The following is an 18,896-nucleotide window of genomic DNA, read 5'->3' on the forward strand; positions in this document are numbered from 1 at the left end:
ATATTGATATGCTTGAAAGTGTTCAAAATAAGTTTGTAAGGTACTCTGCATATGAACTGGGATATTATATTGGTGAATATGACTATAAAATTATATTGGACATTCTTAACTTGAATACTCTGACTCAATGAAGATTAAAATCAGATCTTACACTCATTATTGAAATAATCAGAACTTGTCGAACTTATAACTTTAAATGTGAATCCAAGGAGAAAAAGAAATTCAGAAATCTTCAAAGTACCCTTTTGTCGCAACAACTATGGCCGGAATGAATATGTAGGTAGAATTTTGAGACTTGCAAATATATACAATGTAGATTTAGAATTTTTCAATTCTTCTTTGGAAACATTCAAAAAGACTGAAAAGATTGTAATTCATTAACTCATTTTCACGACTTTTTTTATTTTATTTCATATATTTTTTCCTTAAACCTAGCTTAGATTACTGTTCAATACATATGTGTGAACTTGTTAATTATTTTGTAAAAAATAGGCATTGCCGTAAATAAATAAATAAATTACATAACATTAAAGATTCCTTTGAAGTAAACAGTACTTATATGTGTGATTGATGACTATATTATTTTGTGTGTGGTAATTCATGATCACTTCAATGAGATGAATAGAAACACTTTTGTGTAATTACCACTAGCTAATTCATTTTATTTTTACGACCGATTTCAGGTTTAATCCCCTAATTCAGTGTAAAATTAAAATGTGAAATTTGAAATCAAGGTTATATCGGGAGTTTTTAGGTAAGATGGAAGGACAAGTAGTTGAACGAATCTAAGTGCCAACTTTGAAATTCGACACTGTGTTTTGATTCTTGAAGATTTTTATACATTGTAGATTTTTTGTCCAAACAGACGCGTTCACAGACCCTTACGTCAACATTTCTACCGATTTGGCCTGTATATACTGCAGATTATTCGCCACACTCTTTTCTATATAAACCAATTCTTTTCATTCTATCTCGCATTAAACACAGTACTGCCTACATTATTATTACTTATGGAAGCTGTTGTTATTTTGTATTTAGAAAAGTAATTTTGAATATTTTCTGAAAGTATACCTAAGTAGTTGATGCTATATCATCTGAAGCTAGTAAGTCAGCTACAGTGTCCAACCTGTTCTAATCAGATGGTTCCGCCGCTCATCCAATGTCCCGAAGGAAATCTTTACTGTTGCGAGTGCATTTCAGAGGATGGTATTTGTCAAAAGTGCCAGTCACCAATGGGATCCAGAAGGAATTATTCGTTGGAAAATATGTATTTCACTTATTCGTTGAAATGCTCCTTTGCTCCCGATTGATGTATATTCACAGGCACCAGTATTGTTGTTGCGTAACACGAGAGATGTTGCGGAGTTTCTCGACAACCACAACTAAATTTTGTTACATCATCTGGGGAAGCTATTCTTTCCATTTAAGGTGAGTTGGTTTATTGAATATCGATATTTTCAATTTTTATTTGACTAACATGAATTCTAGGGGGGAGGTGAGTGCCCGCTCGCGGCTGGAGGCTAGTGAGCCTCATCTCCAACTGGCGTTGGCCTCTTAGGGGCAGCGGCTCCGCTAGCGGGTAAAGGGATACAGGGTTGCGGTAATCCATTCATGGGTTCATTGCAGCCCCATTTCGAGGCACTGGATGGCTTATGCTGTTCCGTGATCCTCGCCTGCTTCTGTACGGATCCGAGTGTTCGAGGTGTCGGGGCTCGCGGTCCTTCCGGGCTCTAGTATCCGAGTCTAGTCTTGGAGGGCACCAAGGCAGACGCTTGAGGTGTCGGACCCCGGTTGGACGGAGCTACTAGTATCCGAGCTTAGGACCCCGGCCGGCCACTTCCCGGACCATATTCCCAATTGATTTGGCATGGTTGGCGGGGGCAGGTGTGCGACGCGAGCACTCTCTGGCGAAAGAAAAGCTTAGTTAACTTGTACGAACGTTCGGTCGAACGCTGCCGATGGTCCTGTCTCTTGGTTAGCCACACTAAGTAGATGTAAGGAAGCAATTCCGGGTTCAGTGAGCGGGAGGAAGCCCTGCGAAATCCTGTTGGTGTGGGGTGAGGGGCGGTACCCGCAAGGATTTCCCGAAAATCCACCCCTCCACACCCGATCACATCCAACGCCAGGGTGCGTCTGGGGAGCCTAATCGGCCCCCCAGGCCCCCCGGTGCGGTCGTAACTATGACTCTCTATGACTCTCCAATTTCTTTTGATCAATGCCAAGAAAACCTCCATAAAATTTTAGGATTATTTTGGAATTGTTATGAAGATAACTTTTCATTTTCAGTTGAAGTATTGAATAGACCTTGCACGAAGCGAAATTTACTGTCCGAACTTGCTCGTGTATTCGATCCATTGGAAATTCTTGCCCCTATAACGTTTTCAACAAAATATCTTATTCAACAGTTATGGGTTTCAGGTTTGGACTGGGACGAAACTCCCAATGAACGAATTATTCAATATTGGTCACGCTATAAAGAAGAATTGAATTCACTGTCAGGAATTCAATTACCCCGCAGATTATTACACAATATTCATTTAGAATGTGAACTACATGGTTTTTGTGACGCTTCCGAAAAAGGTTATGCTGCTGTCATTTATTTTCGTGAAATACAAAATCAGAAATCGAAGCTATATTTTGTCTGTGCGAAATCTAAAATTGCCCCGCTCAAGCGCATATCTATTCCATGTCTGGAGTTGTGTGCTGCTGTACTCCTCTCTTCTTTAATGTCATTTGTCCTTAGTGTATATCAAGGTAAACTTAAATTCAGTTCTATTTGGGCATGGACAGATTCGGAAATTACTCTTGCATGGATTAAAGCTTCTCCACACAGATGGAAAACTTTTGTGAGTAATAGAGTCACATATATTCAGGACAAAGTGTCGCCTGAATTATGGCATTATGTTGATTCGAACGAGAATCCTGCTGATATAGCATCTCGTGGTCTTCCATCTGAGTTGCTAAATCATCGTCTATGGTTTCAAGGACCCACTTTTTTGCAAAATTCTCAGAATAAGTGGCACAAGTCAGATCTGAAAATGTATACCACGCATGAAGAGGAATGCAAACTTGGTTTGTTATTAGTAAATCGATCACACTATTTGAGCGAAATATTAAAAGTGATATCATCATTCGGAAAATTACAGCGAATTTTAGCATATTGCCAACGATTCATTTTCAATTCGAAAAATCCGAGAAGCAAATTGTCTGGTTCTCTTTTCTCTAAAGAGCTTCAAAACGCAACGAAACTTCTTGTTAAACATACTCAACAACTAGCATTCTCAAAAGAAATTGAATCACATAATTTTTCGAAGCCGCTCAAAAAATTGAATATATTTATAGACAATGAGGGACTTCTCAGAGTGGGAGGTAGATTAACAAATTCTAACCTATCTTACGATAAGAAACATCCGCTCCTTTTACCTAGTAACTCAGATTTCACTTATTTAATTTTGAACATTTTCATAAAAAGTATTTCCATGCAGGTATACGAACTGTACAGTTCTTACCATCTCAACAATATTGGATTTTGGCATCAAAACGCGTAATTCGCAAAATTGTGTCTCGATGCATGGCATGTTGGAAGACGCACCCTGTATCATTACAACCTCCCATGGGGAATCTTCCTCTACCACGCATTTCACAAATTAAGCCCTTCTCTAACGTTGGTGTGGATTATGGTGGTCCACTTTTTATCACTATGAATAAACGTAGGGGATCAAAAACTATTAAGGCATACATATGTCTATTTGTATGTCTCGCTACAAAGGCGATTCACATCGAACTCGCTTCAAATCTTTCGAGTGACGCATTTTTAGCAGCTCTTCGCCGTTTTGTAGCTCGTCGAGGACGATGTTCTTCGATAAGCAGTGATTGCGGAACAAATTTCATTGGAGCTTGTAGTCAACTTAAACTTTTACAAGAGGCCGCGTCCTCTGAGAATATTGAATTTCACTTCAACCCCCCTTCAGCACCGCACTTCGGAGGTATTTGGGAGGCGGGAATCAAATCAGTAAAGAGTCATTTGAATAAAACAATCGGAGAACAGGTTCTGACATATGAAGAACTTTATACGGTGCTGGTTCGAATTGAATCATTATTGAACTCTCGTCCATTAACACCTTTAAGTTCAGATCCTAATGATATTTCAGTTCTAACTCCCGGCCATTTTTTAACTTTAGAACCCCTGTCTGCCGTTCCTGACTTCGATCTCACGTCAACTCCTTTGAACCGTTTATCGCGGTGGCAATTACTCCAACGAATCCATCAAGATTTCTGGCGTCGATGGAAAATTGAGTATTTACATACATTACATCAACGTAGCAAGTGGATTAAACCGATGACTCCGGTTGCACCGGGTACATTAGTTTTGATAAAAAATGTTACGCCCCCACTCCAGTGGACTTTAGGTCGAATCACTACTTTGAAACCGGGTAGTGACGGAATTTCCCGTGTTGCTGTGGTCAAAACAAAAAATGGTACATTAACACGACCTTTGGTCAAATTGTGTCCTCTACCAATTGAGGAGACAAATTGATTGAAATTCATTCTTTTCTTTCAACTTGAATATATTTAGTTTTTTGAAATTAATATTGCGTTTTTTATTTTAGAAAATTATAATTTTGTTTCGAATTGGAAAATGCATATTTAATCATATGCATTTTGGGGGCCGGTAATGTTGCGTCTTTATTTGTAATGTTCTGTTTCTATTACTATTATTATTGTTGGCATGGAGCGACTTCTAAGGGCGCATGCTCAAGACTCGATTGAAGTCTGCTTATCTATCAAAACCAGATGAATAGAGACCTACCTACGATCTCATGCTAAGTACGCTACATGAATCGCTATTATTTTGCTAATTTTTTTATTTCGCCGTGTGTGCTCTAGACTCTGTGTCATCTTCGACTGTTTGGTAACTCATTTTAACTTCCCGTTTTGTTGTACAATCCAGTGAAGCTGAAGAAAGAACACTCCAAGAAAGGGCCCTTTCAGAAGCAGTGATTTGTGCTAGGAATTCGGTGAGTTCGCTTTATGCCACAATTCTTACAGTTCACTCTTGTTTTCATTTTTATTATTTTTTAAGTATTCGAAGACGCGACACAATGTGAATGAAAGTTAAATTTTCGAATAAATGGAAAGATACTAAACACAATAAAGTTACATATGGTAGCATCACCTACTCAGGTAAACTTTCAGAAAATATTCAAAATAACTTTTCCACATACAAAATAACAAAACTTTTCACAAGGAATGATAATGAAGGCAGTACTCTGTTTAATGGAAAATCCCAACGAGATAGAATGAAAAAATCAGGTATATATAGAATAGAGTGCGGCGAAAACTCTGCAGTATATACAGACCAAACCGGTAAAAATTTTGACGGAAGGCTCCGTGAACACGTCTGTTTGGTCAAAAAATCTTCAATGTATGAACATCTTCAAGAATCAAAACACAAGATGAGTAAAGATAACCTCAAAATCCTACACATATATAATAAAGGGAAGGAAATGAATTTGTTGGGAGCCATGGAAATTAACAAATCAATTGAAACCCAGAAATATATACCCCTAAACGAGCAACTCGATTTATGTAGGTCTCCCCTCTTGAATTTATAAGTTTAACGACCCCTATAATCTTCAGTGTCGAATTTTAGAGTTGGCACCCTGGTTCGTTCAACTACCTGTTCTTCCATCTCACCTAAAAACTCCCTATATAACCGGGTTTTCAAATTTTACATTTTAGTTTTATACTTGATAATGGGGTTAAACCAAAACCGGTCGTATAAATGAAATTAACTGGTGGTAATTAAACAAAAATGTTTGTGTATTTCATCAGTTCGGACTTCCATTGTCTAATATAATATAAATTGATTTGAAATCCCTGAAAAATATAAAAAGATCATCCAAAAATAACAATTTTATTAAAGCAAAGAACTGAAATTACAAGGAAATAACATACAAGCTACAACCAGAAAATAAAAAATTGAAATATTAATAAAAGCTGAAAATTAAAAAATATTAACAAAAATGAAAAATAAAAATTGAAAGATTCCAAACCAAATTTTTATTTTTCATTTTTGTTAATAATATTTTTTAATTTTCAGAAATATTATTATTTCAATTTTTTATTTTCTGGTTGTGGCTTGTATATTATTTCCTTGTAATTTCAGTTTTTTGTTTTAATAAAATTGTTATTTTTGGTTAATCTTTTTATTTTTTTCAGAGATTTCAAATCAATTCATATTATATCACACAATGGAAGTCCGAACTGATGAAATACACCACGAAACATTGTCAACCACCTTCAAACAAAAATGTTTGTATTCTTTTTATTAAAAGAAACAGAACCTTCCAAATCATTTTCTAATAGCTAGTCTAGATGTCGTTTCCTTGTTTAGTAATGTATATTTATAAACTTGTTCCAGAGCAATTGAGAAAAGTGTGGTATTATTAGTGGTTTCTACAGTTTAACTGTAACATTTCAGGCCGACAATATGCGTGTACTTTTCCACCACCCTCAAGGACTAATCGATATCCTTATTCCAGAGTCATGAAATTGAATATCATACATGTGAAACAAGTGAGTGTCCTTGTGCCTCCGGTTTTCGAGGGTGCCATAGATATACTATCGAGTATATTTGGTAGTAATGATGATTACTATTATTATCATTCTTATCACCATCATAATTCTTTCAATTCGAAGACTAAAACTTTTTTCATTGTTCACTATTGCAACTATAGTAAAATTATGATTATTCTAACACATCTGTAAATAAATGAAGTCAGTTGTTATATTGTTCCAATTGAGCCAATTATAGTTCCATTTATATTTCTTCATTTATCAATTGATTGTGTGGAGTATTAATAGAACTCGTTACAAATTGTTTTACCAATTATTAATCAGTGATAATCGATACCTTGAACTTAAATGCTCTGTTTGCACCTTTTTGCACCAATTTCTTGTCACCCATTTCAGTTACTTTTTGCGATTTCTCATGATTTCTCCTCTCATGCTGGTTTTATATGGATGACGTTGGTTGTCTTTTTCAAATATAAGTGAATATTTTCAAACGTATTAGTAGGGAAGCCCACAATGCAAAATGGGGATTTACTCGAGGGCCATTGATACATATACGGTTGCAAAGCTTAATCATCATCTTCATCTTCATCACGAACGAGTCTCTGTGATCAGCTATGATGGCGTCATGGCAACAGAATTCAGAGTGGGGACGGAGTGAGAGAGTATTAGATAGAGAAAAAGTGAGAGAGAAAAAAAAAATTAGAGAGGAAAATAAAGGTATCACACAACTGCACGCATTAAACTTTATCGACGAATTTTTGTTATTTCGGCTTGCGGAAATCGTCAGATTATATATTTTTCGTTATCCTTGAATTATTTCCTTCAGACTAAAATAAATTTGCTACGCTCGAGAATGTCGAAATGACGTTATTTTTTACAACTTTTCTGCCCTCTCCTTTCTTTACGTCACTCTCAAATTGTCATATTAGTGGAATATACACTTTTGAGCAGGTAATTAACTCACCCTACCTTAATCTGACGCGCTCAAGCATTTTTCTGAGAATCAATTTTTTTTACTAATCTGATCCTTTATCCCTCACAGGCGGCCTTATATATGGGGCTAATATTTGGTGGAGGTACTTAACCGGGTACAAGGTATCCCCCTGTATATATCTGCCGCGCTTTAGTAAATCCCGAAATCCACGCTTGGGCTCCCCAATTATACATATAGCTGATTGCATATATCGCAGTTTCACTGCGTTATCTTCGATTTCGAATTACGTCCTTCTGCCTGTGGTATTGGAAAGCGTCAAAACAACACTTTTCTATTGTATAATTTTTGTATCTACCATTGTCATGACTTATTATTTCGCCTCATGTCTGTTTTCATTTCAATCAAGTCTGGTAGATGTGATGATTGTTGGGTACTGAATTATTCTTTTTTTTTTACAATCAGCGGCAGAAACCTGATGGTTATCAGCGGCGGAGTGTGTCTATTAGAAATGACTAGGTAGTAGTTACAATTTCATAATGAGGTTCAAAGCAGTTGAGAAGCAAATCACATTCTTCACTTGATGTTATTCTTGTGACGAAATATGCCTCAGAGGTTATTCATAGATTGAAAAAATTAATAAACTAGCGTACCTCACCTGGGAAACATTGGAAATATTATGTCTGATGCAAAAAAAATACAGGACGGAAATTTTCATTTCACCACGACGAAATACCAGAAATAAGTTCACCGATTCGAATATCATCAAAAATAGAGAGGTCTTTCATATACAGGTCTATTCAAATTCGTTTCTGTACATGAGGATCTCGTAAACGACAAGACATACAGTTAAATCGTGGCAAAGTTGCGTATTTCAGAGACCTATTCAATGATGTGAAAAAATCGAATATAGCTCTTTTGGTTCTGGAGATATACAGGAAAAACCAAAACATCCTAAATTGTTTTTGTCTATATCTTCCTTATTCGCAGAAATATCAAATATCTGTTTACATTTTGCTATTGACACTTGATGTGGGCTATCAGAATATGTCCATGAATCTTTTATATAGGGTGTCACCTGACTTGGGCCACCCCCATCTTTGAATTTTTAAATACGGACCTGTATTTTTTGTTATAGTTTTCATATTGTAGACGTCCACTTCATACTGAGAAATTAAATTTCATTTTATATTTCGGGGTGTTTCGGTAATATTCGATTATAATTGGGTGAATTATTCCCTTTCAAATTACGTCCCTGGAAATTGGTTGACTGAGTTGAATAAAAACACAATAGCAACTTTCACGTCTCCCTATGTACCTTAGAGTTTTTAGAGAGTTTTTTTTTCCATCTTCAGGTACCTATTCATATTTTTTCATATTTCCATTGCTCTCAGCATTTTTTACAATCCACTTCGAATAAGAAAACCTTTTATGAATATCAGAAACATATCTACAACAAAAATATATGTGTTTTGGTGAGCAGAAAAAGAAATGATAGCGATAATAACATCCGAAACGAACACTATAATTGTAATGAAAATTGAAATAAAGTAATTTATATGCACAAAAAAATTAATGGCGCAATAAATGTTCGAATTGAAGTCCTTCCATTTCGAGACAAATAATGGACCAATAAGATGGCCTGCAAGATCACCAGATCTTACTATTTTGGACTATTTTCTATGGGAGACATTGAAAAATAGGATTTACGCTGGCAGAAAGATAGAAAATGTGGAAGACTCGAGATTGAGGATTTTGAATAATTTCGCAACAATGCAGCAAATAAATGTATTAAGGGCAATAAATAATATGAATAACCGAATTCAAAAATGTCTCGGATTGGAAGGACTCCAAATTGAACATTTATTGCGCCATTATTTTCTTTTTGTATATAAAATACTTCATTTCAATTTTCATTACAATTATAGTGTTCGTTTTGGATGTTATTATTGCTATTAGTTCTTTTTCTGTTTATTAAAACACATATATTTTTGATGTAGATATGTTTCAGATAATCATAAAAGGTTTTCTTATTCGAAATTCATTGCAGAAAAAGCTCAGAGCAATGGACAATCGAACTGCAGATCACGTAGGTACTGAAAGATTGAAATTATTTATGCCCCTATCACTCAATAAATGATGCTCGACTATAAGTCTTCACAAATTGACTATTTATATTTAGAAAATCTGGTCTTTTGATTTATCTTCCATATCAAGTGGTATTATCAGTATGTTTCTTTGTTATAAATTTCAGTTAATAAATCCTCATAATCATAACTGATATTTAGAAACATTTCCATTAAATGTTTACTTTGCAGCTCTTAAGCTGTATTGCATAATATCACCTTCTTTCCTAACGTTGAAAATGAGCGACTTATGTGGAAATATTCATTTATTTCACTAGTACAAAAATTTCTTCGTCTTGGCCTTTTTGATGAACACATATTTCGGCCCTTCTCTTGACACTGCGCGTTGCTTTTAACACAATTCGGCCATCAATTCTATTAATTATAGCTTCAATATAATTTTTCAGTTCAGTTCTAAATCTAGAGATATCATGTCTGTTGAATGAGGATGCCACTCAACAAGACTATTTGTAGCAATCCATCTGTTTCCAAAACAGTCCCGCAACATTATTTTCACGCCTTGAAATTATGTGCTGGTGCTCCATTCTACTGAAAATAGATCATCTGACGAACCTCCAGATGAAGATCATCGAAAAACTCTTCCGATACTCTTGTTGATGAATGATGAATGAAAATTTTTTCTATTATATATCCCTCATTTGAATAGTTACCCTCATCGTTCCGTATAATATTTCTATAGAAGTTTGGGTCTTGTCTGCATTCCTTCGTAAACCACTGGTTTCAACTTATGAGGAGAAATCTTATGTTTCTTCAGAATTTGTTGAATAACATAAGGTGGAACAGCGATTTTTCTAGATAAATCTGATAGAATTATTTGAATTTATCTCAAAGTAGTCTAAAACGTCAATATCTGTATCTTCAGATATTACAAAACGTTTTTTAATTCTTTTTTCAAAACTTTTTCAGTGTTACTGAATCGACGAACGAATTGATGTAGCGTTGGAGTGCTCTTACGCTATTCCTATTCGGCGAACCGAGTAGGATTCTAATATATCATTTTTCTTGATGGGCATTTCAAAAAATATTTGAACAGTAGTTGACAGTTACAATAATTTATGACATTGTCATGATATATCACAACAAAGTTTCAAGGCAACTTGATTTCTCAAAATAATTCTGTTTTATCGACTGAAACACATTTTTTTCCAACCGCATCAATATGACGCTCCAGTATTTTGTTCTGTACAAAAATGGCTTCAATGTTATCATTATAGCAGATGTATTCTGATTAACAGAATGAATACGGCTAGTGGAATTCCAAATTGGAAATTATCGTTTTGTAAATTAATACCAAATGGCTCACTGGTGTCAAGTTAGTGATACGACATGATGATCACGAGTTTCAGGAGTTTAAATCCCAGCGCATTTTTTCTTTCTGCTGTTATTAACAAAATATTGTCATTCGTATGAGTACGAAGATTGGATATTTGGACAATCATGACGTTTTATTTGCCAAAACAAATACATTTTCTGAACCAGTGAAATAAGTCATAAGTCGCTCATTTTTAACTTCAGGGAGAAAGATGATATGAGCTTTGATATGAGATTGTTTTAACAAATCGATGGCATGCATAATAAAATATAGGGTGCTCCATTAGAAAAAAATTATTTCATGAATTATTTTGAAAACTAGACTGTATTTTTTTTGTTTTCGGCATCGGGAAGGCCATTAAAAATGCTACTAGCTTGCTCATACAATCGAATTTGTAGCATCAATAACAACGAAGTCGACACGCAGACTTATGACTTAGTAGGTACGTGTGGCAGACACCCAACGGAAAAACAACAACCCATCCAGCTAATGTCGCACAGAGAGTAGAAGTGAAACCATCAGGCACGTCTTCGACTTGGAAGATTCGTCGAAAGTTATTTCCCACTATGAAAAGCAGAAATTAATTTCGTGTGATCAAAATGTGCATATTTGAATTTAGGTTATATAAGATTTCTGTTTATATTCTTTGGATGTAAATGTTTGATTGTCCGGTGCAATGGTTGTGTTTATTTATGTTATATTATATATAAGTATATATGTTTATATGTCTATTATATATATGTTGATAATATTTGATACAACATTTCGGCGTTGAACTATAGTGTATAACTTTACTTTTCTGTAGGTGTTTTTATAATCCCATTTTATACTTCGTTACTTACATTTGTATTTATTTATCACAAGCTTTGTTCACAAAATTTATTCTCAATGACAATGAAGTATATTATTATTATCATTACAAATCATTTAGATAAATTTGACAATACAATATCTGTAACGCATTGAAAAAAATTTGTTATTTTGCTAATATTATGAAAACAATCTTGAATCTTTCGGTTGTTGGTTGTCCAATATATTCTCCATTGCAATTGGAGCATGGTTTACAATAAATTGAGTATGAACAATAACGTTTTGGAGTTTTATCTTTTGTATTGTTGAAGATAGATACAAAAGTTAAAATTGTTCAATTTGCAACTTCATCATTCTCAAACGGTTTCAAAAGTCTGATGAGAAGTAAGGTGTGTAACTATCACTTTTGTTATTTTGGTTCTAATCCACTTGTCCATTAGTATTAAATTAAAAAAAAGAAGTTTTCTGATTCATCGTTAGATATTAGGTATCTGCTTTCCTTTTTAGTTCATTGCATTATTCAGCTTATGTTTTCGTTGATCTTGCGATAAAACTAATAAATTATTTGTAGGTATATATAATTGAATTTAAAAATTTATAGTGATAATTTGACAGTATTCTGTTTTTTACAGAACTAACAAGAGGTTAGAAGTTAAAATAGCTTGTGCTCAATCTTGTTTCAGATTGTCTTTTAAATTCATCCATGTGAATGTTTATGTGCTAAATGAAGAGGATTTGAAATTTTCATTATGGTTTGACAAGATTCAATAATATTCGAAAAGTGATTCTTTATGCAGTACCTATATAATGAACTGTCCTCGAAAATCTTATGAATTTCAAATATCAAGGGTGATTAGAAGGAGTAATTTATTGAGATATTATTTTATTCAAACTAATATAACCCGGCCCAAGTTCAAGTTTGTAGTTTGTTCTTTTCCAAACGATGCATACGCTCCGTCAAGAGTTTAGTATGCTCTTTCAGAATTTTGTTTGACTCCCTCATCTCTTCTAAGATTTCTCTCAAGTAATGATTTTCTTGAGCCATCATCCTGGAATGAGGGACATCACATACTTCAATTTCTCTTTTCAATTCTCCTATCTGTTTTCGCAAATCTTTATTTTGTTGTTCACTACATTCTTTGAAGTTTCGGAGGTTCTCATTGCATGCTTCTAGTATCGTTAGATCTGCATTCAAATTCTGATTTTTCCAATCGAGCCTACCCATTTCAGTTTCTAGATTAGAAATTCGAATATTCAGACGATGAACCTCTTTTTGAAGTTCACCGACACTTGCCAATTGATCTCCAACCAAACACTTATCTTCATTAACGGGCACGACTTTCTCACTGGTAGATTTACTGAATTTCTTATTGTTTCTTCTGTAAAAAATGGAAAATAAATAATGTACCTCAAATTGAGTTTTCAATGTCTAGAATTATACCAAAAATGTTTTTTTTTTTGAGTAATAGAAACCAAATATGAAGAATGAGCCAGAAACCCAGTGAAACGACACCGAGCTAGGAAAGTGAACATAAACCAGGAATAGATGAACCATTCATTTTTCCTCAACTCCTATTCGTATGCTGTTACAAAGTTGACTATTTACATAAACAATCAGCGAATATAATTTCAGTTTAGAAATGAATACAGAATTGACTGGAAATTAATTGCGTTTCAGGTAAAAGTGAGAATAATTATCTGAAACTTCAATATGGCATAGGAAAAGAGAGAAGATGAATACAAATCCTCCAGAAAACAGAAATAGTGATGAGATAAACTGTTTTATTTAAAATCAGTCAAATTTGGACAACTGAATAAATTAGTATTCGACAGAGACGAATCCCAAAAAAACGGGTATTGATTACCATGTACTGAAACTTTATTTAAATACAACTCCAAATTTCAATGGTGATAATGAAAGTACTCTGAAAATATTCATTTCACCTTCTGAAATTTAATCGAAGCTATTAACGGAAAAAATATCAGGAAATGCTTCGAGTAGACTTAGTTTTGGATACTAAGAAAAATCTAGATTGTCTCGTTCAAAATATGACTATTATGAAAGGAATCGTTTCATTCATTCGGTTGAGAGGATTGAGAAAAGTCGAAGTATAATTGATCCAAAATGGATGTAGCCGTTAGGTACTACGTGGTACAAGATCATAATGAAAAATGATGTTTCTTCAAATATGAAAAGTTTTATATCTCATTATTCATGTTCAAAATCAGTTTGAATGAACAAGAGTGTGGAAGAACTTCAACCTTCAAATTGAAATAACTTGACGAACTTTCTTTGAAAACTTTCATCCGTAGTTTAACTGGAATGATACACGATATAGTTAGACTACGAAATCTAGCCAGTAGAATATATGAAATACTTACATCTCACCCTTACGAGGAGCATTCTTTTTTTGTTTGGCAACCAAATCATACACATGGGAAGATTTCTGCGATTTAGTAACGTGGACAATTGCGTATGGTCCAGATCCCTCCACCTACAAATAAAACATTGGATGAGAAAGTTGCTAAACAACAATATACTTATATAATCTATGAATGATGATAGCTTTCAGTTGCTTTCATATTGGTTGATAATTTAGTTTCCGTTTTTAACGCGAAGCCAAAAAGGGCCGAGAATTCAAAAATTCTGTATATTTTACATATATATTCACATAAGATCAGAACAATAGAGCCCAATAAGTTACTCTACTCGATATTAGTTCGGGTGACAAAAAAAGGAATCTCTGAAATTTCAGTGATATGTGGACATTAGTTGATTAATTTTTGTGTGATATTGAAATTAAAACACGTGACAATAACATAGCGACATAGTCTCACTACATTCAAATGTCTAAAGGCGATAATTTCAATTTTGAAATTAATGTTTGTGATTTTAAAAGACGGCAGAAGGTATGCAGTTTTCCAGAAAAGATTCAATTTTAACTGAAATTGTAGTAGTTGCTGTAGCAGGAGTGATTACCAAAGACAAAATCACCGAATATACTAGACTTGATCATACAAAGTACAATAACAATCGTAAAATCATTTTGTGTAAAATATACTCACCTCGACTGTGTCTGGCATTGAACGTAGAAACTGTTCAAGATGACTAAACCCATGCTTTCGATATGGAATCGGTTCATTGATGAATTCAACGTAATCCTTTTCAAGTTCTCTCATCGTCATCGACAATCCGGCAGAAGTCAAAATGCTTCGTATATTCTTCTTAGTTGAATCCATAACTCACTTTTACCTTTCGATGAAAAAGTATACGATATAATACAATTGAATATTCAAATATCACTTTCACCAAAAAATTCAATAACTTCGAGTTTAATACAGTTCAAGAAGTAAACCAAGAATGACTTCATCGAAACGAATAGCAGCCTTTCAAACCTTTCAGGCTGGACGGTAGTAGGTAATTCAAGACAAATCAGTGTTACCACACCATATTTCATATTTCAGTACTCGAGAGGCAGTGTTGATGCAATGGGATTTCGAATAGATTTGGTGTCACACACAAAACTTTCAAAATAGTTCTATGAATTCGTTCGTTCTTCATACCATCTCATTTTCACTGACAGATTCACGTTACGTACACTTTTCAAAACTAGAAAATACTTCAACTTGCGGAGCGATCAAATGCAAAGCGAACGTGTGGAGTTTCATGTAAAGAGTAGTCGACGCACAGAAAAAATTCACAGCTGTACCGATCTTCTTGATCTTACAAGAATTTAAGGCCTTGAATTTATCGATGAGTCGTTGTGTGTGTCAGAATAGAAATTGTACAAAATTTAAGGATATTTTCCAAAAGAGGTGCAATATGGAGGTAAAACACGGCATAAAATAGTGTGATTGTTCAATATAGATCAACTCAGTTTAGAGGCATAAATTGGGTCGATGTATTCAATGAGAAATTTGAATTAGATTCCAGATAACAATGCTCATTTTGAAAAAAAAAGTTGATTTGGGATTGTAACATTTGAAAATATATCACATTAACAGTTTTTCAATAACAATACCTATATAGATATACATTTTTCACATTCGTGGTTTTGTTTCAGGTCCGACGATATATTCGAGTCATTAAAAATCTGGGTACTGGAAAAGTATTTAGGTATCCTAATTTCTATAGTTCATACTTAATGAACTTATGAAACTTTTGTAGAAACAAATAAAAATCCGTGACTATTCTGTGTGTTTTTGGTATTTTCCGCTACGCTCTTTGAAAGTTTAAAGTAATACTACCCAGTGGGCAAGTGAAGATTATAAAATTCAAGGAGAACTAATGAAAGTTACGGACACCAAAGCAAGCTTGTATTGTAGCCAGCAAACAAAATAATGATTCTAATGCAATATAATCAGACTGAATGTTTTTTGTTCATCTCAATTTGTTAATAGATATTACAACATTTTGTGTACTGCAAATTCATCAAAATCTATTTGTCTGAATGTTATCCTGAATCTACTAAGCTATCGGCTGTTGGGCATGAGTTTTAGCTTTCGAACAAGACATAATTGTACAGGTAGAAAACCCAGGTCTGATTATAGATTGGATTCATTTAATGTTCTTAATAAGATATGACCTCATTTTCCTTCATAATAAACTTATTTCCCTGAAAAATAGAGCCTTCATTATTATTCACTTAATTATTATGAATAAATGTTATATCAATACAGATCTGACTAAGCTTCTGAGCATGCAATAAAAGGAAGGAAAAATATTGCACTAGCGAAGCAAATAGAAATTATTGAAAGGTGAAATTGAAACATATGGCATCGAATAAATCCAACAAATTTTATGTGAACTTATCGGAAATGAAAAAAAATAACTTCAATTTGTAGTACGGGAAAGGCAAATAAATAGAAAATACAGTATAATAAAGGTTAAATTGAAAAGTATGTTAACAGACCAGCCAGATTTTTTAAACTGCGTTCAAAGAGGTATTTCTTGTAGCTTACAACATTCAAATGTTGCAGAGTTCTATCATTTTTTGTGATTCTCAACATGGAAAAAATACTAAAAATATCTTTCATACCTTCAGATGATCGTATCTCGAGAAAAGATGAGCGTGTAATGTTTGAATACCAGCTGCATTTTTTGAAATCTGACAAAAATTCATACTTATACATGTTCAAAAAACAAACTTACTTTATTTCACAAATCGCCAAAAATAAGAAATGCTTAACAATTTTGCGCGTCATCCTTGTGCAGGGGCCGACAATACAAACAAATCCACTCAATAAATTGTATGCTTCCCATTATATATATATATATATATATATATATATATATATATATATATATATATATATATATATATATATATATATATATATATATATATATATATATATATATATATATATATATATACCGGGTGTCCCACATTTTATATGACAGACTGGTTTGTTGAAGGAGATACACAAACATGTTTCATACAAATGTTTTAGGAGTTTATGAGAGCTATATTTTGATATAATTTTTAAATATACAGGGTGTTTGGTGTAGGTGCTACAGACCAAAATTCCATTTTTTAAAATAGAACGCCCTGTATAACATTACATATTCAGATGCTAAGTTAAATTCTGATATCATTTCATGTTTGGTTTTTGAAATTCGGTTACGGCGTTGTTGAGTTATTGCTTAAAATGTAAAGTCTTGAGAACGACTATTATTTTTTAAAATATCCCATATAAATGGATTTGTTTGCCATTGTCGGCCCCTGCACAAGGATGACGCGCAAAATTGTGAAACATTTCTTATTTTTGGCGATTTGTGAAATAATGTAAGTTTGTTTTTTGAACATGTACGAGTATGAATTTTTGTCAGATTTCAAAAAATGCAGCTGGTATTCAAACATTACATGCTCAACTTTTCTCGAGATACGATCATCTGAAGGTATGAAAGATATTTTTAGTATTTTTTCCATGTTGAAAATCACAAAAAATGAGAAAAGTCTGCAACATTTGAATGTTGTAAGCTACAAGAAATACCTTTTTGGACGCAGTTTAAAAAATCTGGCTGGTCTGTTAACATACTTTTCAATTTGACCTTTATTATACTGTATTTTCTATTTATTTGCCTTTCCCGTACTACAAATTGAAGTTATTTTTTTCAGCATTTTCGATAAGTTCACATGAAATTTGTTGGATTCATTCGAAGCCATATGTTTCAATTTCACCTTTCAATAATTTCTATTTGCTACGCTAGTGAACCTGAATACAAGCAATGAATTCAAGTCGTCGTTCAAAGTCCGTGGGTTTCAAACCTTGTACCAACTGAATTTTGAATGGGTGGTATTTATTTTCTTTCGGAATTCTCTGTACATTAGATTTACTCACACCGACTTCTTCTGCAAGAGTACGGATAGAAACATGTGGATGAATAATAATATAAGCCAACACATTGATCTCTAAATCTTCAGTTCTAACAGATCTCGTATGATGACGATGCTTTATAGTAGAAGGAAATGACCCAGTTCGCAATTTTTCTACAACTCTCGAAAAAGTCATTCGTGACGGAATGTGTCTTGTCTGGAAAACGTTCTTGGTATAGACGTTGTGCTTGACGGCAGAAATCTTCCCATGTGTATGATTTGGTTGCCAAACAAAAAAAGAATGCTCCTCGTAAGGGTGAGAGGTAAGTGTTTCATATATTCTACTGGCTAGATTTCGTAGTCTAACTATATCGTGTATCATTCCAGTTAAACTACGGATGAAGGTTTTCAAAGAAAGTTCGTCAAAATATTTCAATTTGAAGGTTGAAGTTCTTCCACACTGTTGTTCATTCAAACTGATTTTGAACATGAATAATGAGATATAAAACTTTTCATATTTGAAGAAACATCATTTTTCATTATGATCTTGTACCACGTAGTACCTAACGGCCACATCCATTTTGGATCAATTATACTTCGACTTTTCTCAATCTTCTCAACCGAAAGAATGAAACGATTCGTTTCATAATAGTCATATTTTGAACGAGACAATCTAGATTTTTCTTAGTATCCAAAACTAAGTCTACTCGAAGCATTTCCTGATATTTTCTCCGTTAATAGCTTCTGTTAAAAATGTATTGGTTGGATCGTCAAGTCTTGAACATTTCAGGAGGTGA

At 33.8% G+C, this 18,896-nt stretch overlaps 1 protein-coding gene across 1 annotated transcript; it reads left to right on the top strand.

Moving 5' to 3' along the window:
* Positions 1 to 3,700: 3,700 nt before the first annotated feature.
* Positions 3,701 to 4,537, top strand: LOC141480248 (uncharacterized). Its single transcript, XM_074170121.1, has one exon. It carries the CDS (start codon positions 3,701 to 3,703, stop codon positions 4,535 to 4,537), a length of 837 nt encoding a protein of 278 aa, XP_074026222.1.
* Positions 4,538 to 18,896: the final 14,359 nt, after the last annotated feature.

Source organism: Leptinotarsa decemlineata, unplaced genomic scaffold (assembly GCF_025532065.1).
Source record: "Leptinotarsa decemlineata unplaced genomic scaffold, Ldec_3_MD MMD2_P_RNA_scaffold_7, whole genome shotgun sequence".
Lineage (NCBI taxonomy): Eukaryota > Metazoa > Arthropoda > Insecta > Coleoptera > Chrysomelidae > Leptinotarsa > Leptinotarsa decemlineata.